The sequence below is a fragment of the Heterodontus francisci genome, chromosome 46, assembly GCF_036365525.1.
Source record: "Heterodontus francisci isolate sHetFra1 chromosome 46, sHetFra1.hap1, whole genome shotgun sequence".
NCBI lineage: Eukaryota > Metazoa > Chordata > Chondrichthyes > Heterodontiformes > Heterodontidae > Heterodontus > Heterodontus francisci.
Genome location: NC_090416.1, coordinates 9,646,716 through 9,656,761, shown reverse-complemented (window position 1 = coordinate 9,656,761; position 10,046 = coordinate 9,646,716). Strand labels below are relative to the sequence as shown.

General features: G+C 51.3%; 1 protein-coding gene across 1 annotated transcript; it reads left to right on the top strand.

The window, feature by feature from the left end:
* Positions 1–2,742: 2,742 nt before the first annotated feature.
* Positions 2,743–3,792, top strand: LOC137356857 (actin-like). The gene has a single exon (XM_068022698.1). The coding sequence runs from the start codon at positions 2,743–2,745 to the stop codon at positions 3,790–3,792; it is 1,050 nt and encodes a 349-aa protein (XP_067878799.1).
* The last annotated feature ends 6,254 nt before the right edge of the window (positions 3,793–10,046 follow it).

The window sequence follows — 10,046 nt, the reverse complement described above, 5'->3', positions numbered from 1 at the left end:
AGAGTGTTACAGTGAGGGGTGTGTGGATATATCAGAGTGTTACTGTGAGGGGTGTGGGATATATCAGAGTGTTACTGTGAGGGGTGTGGGATATATCAGAGTGTTACTGTGAGGGGTGTGGGATATATCAGAGTGTTACTGTGAGGTGTGTGGGATATATCAGAGAGTTACAGTGAGGGATGTGGGGATATATCAGAGTGTTACAGTGAGGGATGTGGGATATATCAGAGTGTTACAGTGAGGGGTGTGGGATATATCAGAGAGTTACAGTGAGGGATGTGGGATATATCAGAGCGTTACTGTGAGGGATGTGGGATATATCAGAGTGTTACTGTGAGGGGTGTGGGATATATCAGAGAGTTACAGTGAGGGGTGTGGGATATATCAGAGCGTTACTGTGAGGGGTGTGGGATATATCAGAGTGTTACAGTGAGGGATGTGGGATATATCAGAGTGTTACAGTGAGGGGTGTGGGATATATCAGAGAGTTACAGTGAGGGGTGTGGGGATATATCAGAGCGTTACAGTGAGGGATGTGGGATATATCAGAGTGTTACTGTGAGGGGTGTGGGATATATCAGAGCGTTACAGTGAGGGGTGTGGGATATATCAGAGTGTTACAGTGAGAGGTGGGGGATATATCAGAGTGTTACGGTGAGGGGTGTGGGATATATCAGAGTGTTACAGTGAGGGGTGTGGGATATATCAGAGTGTTACAGTGAGGGATGTGGGATATGTCAGAGTGTTGCAGTGAGAGGTGGGGGATATATCAGAGCGTTACTGTGAGGGGTGTGGGATATATCAGAGTGTTACAGTGAGGGGTGTGGAATATATCAGAGTGTTACAGTGAGAGGTGTGGAATATATCAGAGTGTTACAGTGAGGGGTGTGGGATATATCAGAGTGTTACAGTGAGGGGTGTGGGATATATCAGAGTGTTGCAGTGAGGGGTGTGGGATATATCAGATTGTTACAGTGAGGGGTGTGGGGTATATCAGAGTGTTACAGTGAGGGGTGTGGGATATATCAGAGCGTTACTGTGAGGGGTGTGGGATATATCAGAGTGTTGCAGTGAGAGGTGGGGGATATATCAGAGTGTTACAGTGAGGGGTGTGGGATATATCAGAGTGTTACAGTGAGGGGTGTGGGATATATCAGAGTGTTACAGTGAGGGGTGTGGGATATATCAGAGTGTTACAGTGAGGGGTGTGGGATACATCAGAGTGTTACAGTGAGGGGTGTGGGATACATCAGAGTGTTACAGTGAGGGGTGTGGGATATATCAGAGTGTTACAGTGAGGGGTGTGGGATATATCAGAGTGTTACAGTGAGGGGTGTGGGATATATCAGAGTGTTACAGTGAGGGGTGTGGGATATATCAGAGTGTTACAGTGAGGGGTGTGGGATATATCAGAGTGTTACAGTGAGGGGTGTGGGATATATCAGAGTGTTACAGTGAGGGGTGTGGGATATATCAGAGTGTTACAGTGAGGGGTGTGGGATATATCAGAGTGTTACTGTGAGGGGTGTGGGATATATCAGAGTGTTACATTGAGGGGTGTGAGTTATATATAAGTGCGTGCATGTGTGTGTTTTTTATATCCATCAATCTCAGCCTCTCCTGGGTTTATTGCTTTGGGCAACACTGTCATCGTGTGGTTGCGTTCGGAATCGCTGAGCAGTTGAAGACTTGTCGTTGGTAATAAGAACATAAGAAATAGGAGCAGGAGTCGGCCCTTCGGCCCCTCAAGCCTGCCCCCGCCATTCAATAAGATCATGGCTGATCTGCCCTGGACCTAACCCCTCTTTCATGCCAGCTCCTCACAGGCCTCAACTCGCTGATATTTCAAACATCTATCTACCTCCTCTTTAAATACTTTCAGTGATCTAGCCTCCACAACTCTCTGGGGTAGAGAATTCCAGACATTCACTGCCCTCCGAGAGAAGAAATTCCTTTGCATCTCAGTTTTAAATGAGTGTCCCCTTATTCTGTAATTATGTCACCTACTTTGAGATTCCCCTACTAGTGGAAACATCTTCTCAACATCTGCCCTGTCGAGGCCCCTCAGAATCTTGTACTTTTCAATAAGATCACCCCTCATTCTTCTAAACTCTAATGAATAAAGACCTAACCTGTTTAGCCGTTCTTGATAAGACAAGCCCTTCATCCCAGGAATCAACCGAGTGAATCTCTTTTGAACTGCCTCCAATGTTGGTATATCCTTTCTTAAATACAGGGACCAAAACTGTACACAGTAGTTGGAGAGTGAGTAGGGGGTCACGTTAAGGGAGATGAATGTGGGATCATATCCACTGCCCCCGGAGGAGACCCCTGCCGTGTTGGTTAATTAAAGTGGGAGGGGGCAGGTTTTGAATGGGGCGTAAAGGTGTGAAGCCAGCTGCAGTCGAATACCCAAGGCCGCCATGGGGACTCTTTGGAGCGGGCCGCCTCCTCCCCCCCACCTCTGACATCACAATGGTTGACTCCAGTGTCCATGGTAGCTGTCACCATGGGGTCGCCTGGGCGCTGATGTCACATTGGCGCCTTGTGATGTCACGCGCGGGGTCAGGGCTGGCTGATGTCGTGGGGGGCCGGGGGGGGTGGTGGGCTTCGGCCCAGCCTGCGGAGCCTTCAAGCTGACCGGTTGAGAACTTCTGGCTTCCCCTGTCCCTCCCCCACCCCGACCTCTGCTGACCGCTCGATCTGCTGCTGTTGGGCCCCCCCGCCCGCCCACCGAGGAAGATGAGGAGTCCCAACCCGGCTGAGACCGCTGCCATCCCCTTGCCCCGTCGCCGGACGCCGGCGGTGGTGATGGACAACGGCCGCGGCTGCACCAAGGCCGGCTTCGTTGGGGAGGAGAGCCCTCGGGCCCTGGTGGACGCCCCGCTGGGCCCCGGCGCCGCGGACTGGAGCGCCCTGGAGAAGCTCTGGCACCACGTCCTGCGCCACGCGCTGAGGCTGGACCCCCGGCAGCACGGCGTGCTGCTGGCCGAGCCCCCGCTGACCCCCAAGGTCCACCGGGAGAGGTGGGCCGAGATCCTGTTCGAGGGCTTCGGCGTGCCGGCCTTCTACACCGCCCGGCAGCCCCTGCTGTCCCTCTACTCGGTCGGCCGGACGACGGGCCTGGTCGTCGAGGCCGGCTCGGCCGCCAGTTCCGTCTCGCTGGTTCACGAGGGCTTTGTCCTGCCCAATGCCACCTACTGCCTCAACCTGGCCGGACACCTCCTCACCATGTACCTGAGGAGGCTCCTGAGGGACGCGGGCTACTATTTTGGCTGGAAGGACACGCATCTGGTGAAACACATCAAGGAGCACTGCTGCTACCTGGCCCAGGACTACCAGGAGGAGATCCTGTGGGACGAGAGGGACTACACCGCTCAGTACAGGCTGCCAGATGGCTTCACCATCACCCTGAAGAGCCAGCGCTTCCGCTGCCCCGAGGCCCTGTTCCGGCCTCCGCTTGTCGGCCTGCAAGACCCGGGCCTCCACATCCTGGCCTTCAAGAGCCTGCAGGCCTGCTGCGAGGAGTACCGGGGCCGGTTCCTGGAGAACGTGGTGGTCTGCGGGGGCACCTCGCTGCTCCCCGGCTTCGGCCAGCGGCTGGGCGCCGAGCTGCGCAAGCTGAGCAGCCGGGGCGCCCGCGTGGAGGTCACGGCGGCGCCCTACCGCGGGATCTCGGCCTGGGTCGGGGGCTCCATCTTGGCCTCCCTCAGCTCCTTCCAGTCCCTGTGGATTCCCCGGCAGCAGTACGACGAGATGGGGCCGTACATCATCCACCGCAAGTGCTTCTGAAAATGGCGGACGCCAGGACTCAAAATGGCTGCCTGGTTGTCTCAAAATGGCCACTGAGCAAGCAAAAAAAAAAAATCAGACGGCATATTATTTCAATAAAAGATAGGTTATTGATACAGATTTGGCTTTCTGCTATTTTAATAGATACCCACTGCTACTTTCACCCTTCGCATGCACTTTGTAAATCTCTGGTTGGGCCCCAGCTGGAGTAATGGGTCCAATTCCGGGCCCCGCACTTTAGGAAGGATGTCGAGGCCTTGGAGAGGGTGCGGAGGGAGATTTACCGGAATGGGAGCAGGGATGAGGGACTCCAGTTAATGTGGAGAGACTGGGAGAAGCTGGGATTGTTCTCCTTAGAGCAGAGAAGGTTAAGGGGGTGATTTAATCGGGGCGTTCGAAATCAGGAAGGGTTTTGATGGAGTGAATAAGGAGAAACTGTTTCCAGTGGCAGGAGGGTCGGTAACCAGAGGGACACAGATTGAAGATAATTGGTAAAAGAACCAGAGGGGGAGAGGAGGAGAATTTATTTTAACACAGTGAGTTGTTGTGATCTGGAACGCGCTGCCTGAAAGGGCGGTGGAAGCAGATTCAAAAGTAACTTTCAAAAGGGCAATTGGATAAATACTGGAAGGGGGAAAAATGTTGCAGGAATGGGGAATGAGGAGGGGCTTGGGGGAGGGAGAAAGGGAGGAATGGGGAGGGGGAATGGCTGCCCACTCAGCCTTGGTTCCTGACCCCTGACCCTGGGCTGCCCAATCAATCCAGGTGCCTGACCCGTAAACCCTTGACCCCGAAATGTCCTCCCTGTCCTGACCCCTGACCCTGCATCGCCCAGCTTGTCCTGACCCCTGACACCGGACTGCCTGCACTGTCGTGACCCGGCGCCAACAGCCAGCAGGCAGCTTAACCTGCCAGTAAATCGCATAGCCATTGGACAATCGATGCGCCTACCGAGCGAAGCCAAGGACCTGATTGGACGCCTTGATGATGACCTGGGCCCAGGTCAGGGTGGTGTGGCGGCAGGTTTGGACCGAGAGTTAGGCCCAGGATCCTGGCAGTGCAGAGTCGCACACCAGACTACACCCGGCACATTAATGGACCTGCACCAAAATAATTTCACCAAAACGGAATTAGACTGGGTGGGATATTAAAGGGTGCGGGGAGTGAGGGGGAGAGTGGGATTAGACTGGGTGGGATATTAAAGGGTGTGGGGAGTGAGGAGGAGAGTGGGATGAGACTGGGTGGGATATTAAAGGGTGCGGGGAGTGAGGGGGAGAGTGGGATTAGACTGGGTGGGATATTAAAGGGTGCGGGGAGTGAGGGGGAGAGTGGGATTAGACTGGGTGGGATATTAAAGGGTGCGGGGAGTGAGGGGGATTGTGGGATTAGACTGGGTGGGATATTAAAGGGTGCGGGGAGTGAGGGGGGAGAGTGGGATTAGACTGGGTGGGATATTAAAGGGTGCGGGGAGTGAGGGGGGAGAGTGGGATTAGACTGGGTGGGATATTAAAGGGTGCGGGGAGTGAGGGGGAGAGTGGGATTAGACTGGGTGGGATATTAAAGGGTGCGGGGAGTGAGGGGGGAGAGTGGGATTAGACTGGGTGGGATATTAAAGGGTGCGGGGAGTGAGGGGGAGAGTGGGATTAGACTGGGTGGGATATTAAAGGATGTGGGGAGTGAAGGGGGAGAGCGGGATTAGACTGGGTGGGATATTAAAGGGTGTGGGGAGTGAAGGGGGAGAGTGGGATTAGACTGGGTGGGATATTAAAGGGTGCGGGGAGTGAGGGGGGAGAGTGGGATTAGACTGGGTGGGATATTAAAGGGTGCGGGGAGTGAGGGGGAGAGTGGGATTAGACTGGGTGGGATATTAAAGGATGTGGGGAGTGAAGGGGGAGAGCGGGATTAGACTGGGTGGGATATTAAAGGGTGTGGGGAGTGAAGGGGGAGAGCGGGATTAGACTGGGTGGGATATTAAAGGATGTGGGGAGTGAAGGGGGAGAGCGGGATTAGACTGGGTGGGATATTAAAGGGTGTGGGGAGTGAAGGGGGAGAGCGGGATTAGACTGGGTGGGATATTAAAGGGTGAGGGGAGTGAGGAGGAGAGTGGGATGAGACTGGGTGGGATATTAAAGGGTGCGGGGAGTGAGGGGGAGAGTGGGATTAGACTGGGTGGGATATTAAAGGGTGCGGGGAGTGAGGGGGAGAGTGGGATTAGACTGGGTGGGATATTAAAGGGTGTGGGGAGTGAGGAGGAGAGTGGGATGAGACTGGGTGGGATATTAAAGGGTGCGGGGAGTGAGGGGGAGAGTGGGATTAGACTGGGTGGGATATTAAAGGGTGTGGGGAGTGAGGAGGAGAGTGGGATGAGACTGGGTGGGATATTAAAGGGTGCGGGGAGTGAGGGGGAGAGTGGGATTAGACTGGGTGGGATATTAAAGGGTGCGGGGAGTGAGGGGGGAGAGTGGGATTAGACTGGGTGGGATATTAAAGGGTGTGGGGAGTGAGGAGGAGAGTGGGATGAGACTGGGTGGGATATTAAAGGATGTGGGGAGTGAGGCGGAGAGTGGGATTAGACTGGGTGGGATAGTAAATATTAAATAGTGGTATTAAGATTAAGTTGTGGTCTCAGTACTCAGAACGCCCAATTTCTCTCCTGAGCTTTGACACATCATGAGAAAATTGGAGATCGCCCAGTTACAGTGAGGACATTTTCAGAGGGCCTCTGTTTCGTACCTTTGTTGATGTTTTCACTTCAAACCCCGACCATATTTCTGAACCTCGGGCGTCGATTCACAGCGTTATCCCCCGCAGGGCAGTTGCTGGGTGGGTGCAGCTTCTGTGCAGCTTTCCGAATTACGTTGGAGAATATTCACAGCACTTTTGTTCATGATAACCTGGCAGATAGGTGGGGAACACCTGCAATTAACAGCAGCTTTCTGTCATTTATATAGCGCCTTTCATGACCTCCCAAAGCACCTCGCAGCCAATGAAGTTCTTCCGCAGTGCCGTCACTGTTTTTTCTCCCAGTGCAAACACAGAGTAGAGTTTACTGTTTACCTCTTGGCCAATATGTCAATCTGTGTTCCCTATTGCTTGTACCACCAGTTAATGGGAAGAGTTTTTCCTTGTCTAAACCTGTCGTAATCTTGTCCATCTCTATCAAATCTCCCCTCAATCTCCTTTACTCCTGGGAGAACAACCCCAGCTTCTCCAACCTAACCTTGTAACTAAAATCCCCCGTCCCTGGAACCATTCTGGTAAATCTCCTCTGCACCCTCTCAAGGACCCTCACATCCTTCCTAAAGTGTGGTGACCAGAACTGGACCCAATACTCTAGCTGTGGCCCGAACCAGAGCTTTATAAAGGTTCAGCACAACTTCCCTGCTTTTGTACTCAATGCCTCTATTTATGAAGCCCAAGATCCCATATACTTGGTACTCAACACCCCGATTGATATCTAATCTCTAATCTCCAGGCTCCCCTCTACATTTAATATCTCTGACCGTCCCCGGGTGTCTCCCCTGTTGTTCACTGTGGGGCTTGCATCTGGTTATTCATTGCCATTTTAATTGGTTTTTAGTGCGGCAACAGCAAGAGGCTTGCAGCGAGGAGGAGACGCATCAGGTGTCGCGAACACAAGCTGCTGGGCGATTTGCGCAAGCCGTCGCTCGTCTCCCCGGATACGGGACCGTGCCGCCGGCCCCTCTCGTGCCTTTTGAGGAATGGCCAATATAGCAGGAAGACGCAAGGCGCTGTTCACATATCTGCACAGTGCCTCTCACACACACCAAAAGTACGATTGTGAAGCAAGTCTGAAAAGTTCGAAAAACCGACTCGGTCTTTTCAAAATGAACCTTTCTTATAAAAAGTGGACGGTGCTTCCAAAACAGCTGCCGAAAGAAAACAGTTGCCTATTCCAACAAAAGGACAAACCTTCAAAACTAAGAGGTGTCAACTGAATCCATCCTACACCCATCCTCAAATATTCCAGCATTGAATGTCTGGAACAAAGAAGGTGCAGAGTGGTCACATCCTGCGTCGTATAAGGGTCTGAAAGGGTTAATTTTGAGCGTGTGTAAAGATTACCACCCAGCATGATAAAGTGAGAGATTAAGTAGGAGAGAGCCGAGAACAGAGTGTGGCTTTTGGATGAGTTATACAGGCGAGTATGGAGTATGTATAGTTCTGTATAGTTGTTATGAAATAAAGATTAATGTTTAAATACTACAGTCTAAGAATGTCTCTGGTTAGACTCAATGCAGCGGAAGCATACAGAACCAAACATATACATGATGATCAGCGGTGGATCCTACACCCAGAGAAGAAAATTTAAAGCAGCTAGCTGAAAGGAGGAATAAAACAGAACACTGCTGAACTGAAGAGGCCGAGAAAAGCTCCATAGAACAGAAGTATGGCTGCCTGAGAATCAGCTCCATTGATCGGGTGAGTGATAGTGCTGTCGGTCGAGGAATCCCATAACAAAAGCCTTTTGAAGAGCTTAAAGTAATTTTCTGAAGGCCTTGGGCTAGAGAAAAAAAGAATGGGGAAAACCCAATCCTTCACTCGGGCTGAACACAACGGCGAAGAGCGGGAAACCCCCAAAAAGCGTACCCGCTTCCAAAAAGCTCGGGACACCCCCGGACACAGCAGGGAGCCTCTATTAACGCGGTCAAGCCTGAAGAAAAACAAATAACCAACAGCTCTCAAAGAAAGGCGAAACCCCTTAGAACGGTCTATTAAAACAGCAGGGAACTCTCAAACACTCTATTTGGCAAGCTGAATAATCAAAGTGAAGTGCTCAAGGTAAACAAAAACCCTAGAATAACATATTAACAAAACAGCAGGGGACATTTGATGTTTTCGTCTCATTAAGCGTCCTGATGATGCTAATCTGTACGATAATGGAGTCAATCTGAAGGTCCAAATTGCGAATTGGAATTCTTGATTTTTCCGCACCGTAGCTTTAATGATTCGGACAGCCCGTTCAGCTTCTCCCTTTGATCGAAGATACTTAGGAGAACTTAGATGAACAAATCCCCACTTTCCACTAAATGCGTAAAGTAATCATTTGCCAATTAGGGTCCATTATTGGATAGTATTGCAGTGATCGGCATGGATGGGGGTCGGGGCTTTCTCTCTGTCCCAACTCCTGGATTCTTGTTGTCCAACTTCTCTAACTTTCACTCTTCTACTTCAGAGTACTCCTGATTTCTTAGTACAAACGTTCCCCTGTACTGAGTGTCGCCTGTAACTGCTCCTTTATTTCAAGTTCAACTCCCCAACCCCACCCGGGACTATGTACCTTTTTTTCGCCTGGTGTCCCCTTTTCAGTCCTCTGGTGAAGGAACTGAACAGTCGCAGGAGGTGCCGGAAACACTCAGCAGGTCTGGCAGCATCTGTGGAGAGAGGAGCAGAGTTAACGTTTCAGGTCAGGGACCTTTCATCAGAACTGGCAAAGGTTCGAAATGTAACGTCCTTGAGCAAGTGAAAAGAGGGAAGGTGGGGGGAGAGGGGGAGAGGGGGGGAGGTAGGATGGAGGGAGGAGAGATTAAATGACAGATGTCATGATAAGAATGCAAATGGAGTGTTAAATAATTGTCGCGAAAGACAAAGCACGAGTGCAGAAAGAGTGCTAATGGCAGAATAATGAAGAGATCTGTATGAAAGCAAAAACATGAAATATAAGTGCACATGGTTAAAAACTAAAATAAATATGAATATATCTATATATGGAAAATAAAATCCAATAAAAATGGTAAGTAAACAAAAATAATGGCGCACATAGTCTGAAATTACTGAACTTAATATTGAGTCAACAAGGTTGTAGAGTGCCTGGTCGGAAAATGAGATACTGTTCCTCGAGCTTGCGTTGATGTTCACTGGAACACTGCAGCAATCCCAGGACAGAAATGCCTTCTCTCTGTCTCACACTCTCACTCCCTGTCTCGCATTCTCTATCTCTCTGTCTCACACACTCTCTCTGCCTCCCTCTCTCTCTCTGTCTGTCTCGCAATCTGTCCTTCCCTCTCTGCCTCTCTTTCTCACTGTCTCGCTCTCTGTGTCCCTATCTGTCTCGCGCACTGTGTCGCTTTTTTGTCACACTTTCTCTCTGTCTTGCACTCATTCTGTCCGTCGCGCTCCCTCCCCCACTGTCTCGCGCACACACTCTCTCTATCTCTGTCTCTGTCTCGTGCACACCCCCACTCTCTCTCTCTGTCTCCCGCACACGCCCGCTCTCTGTCTCCCGCACACGC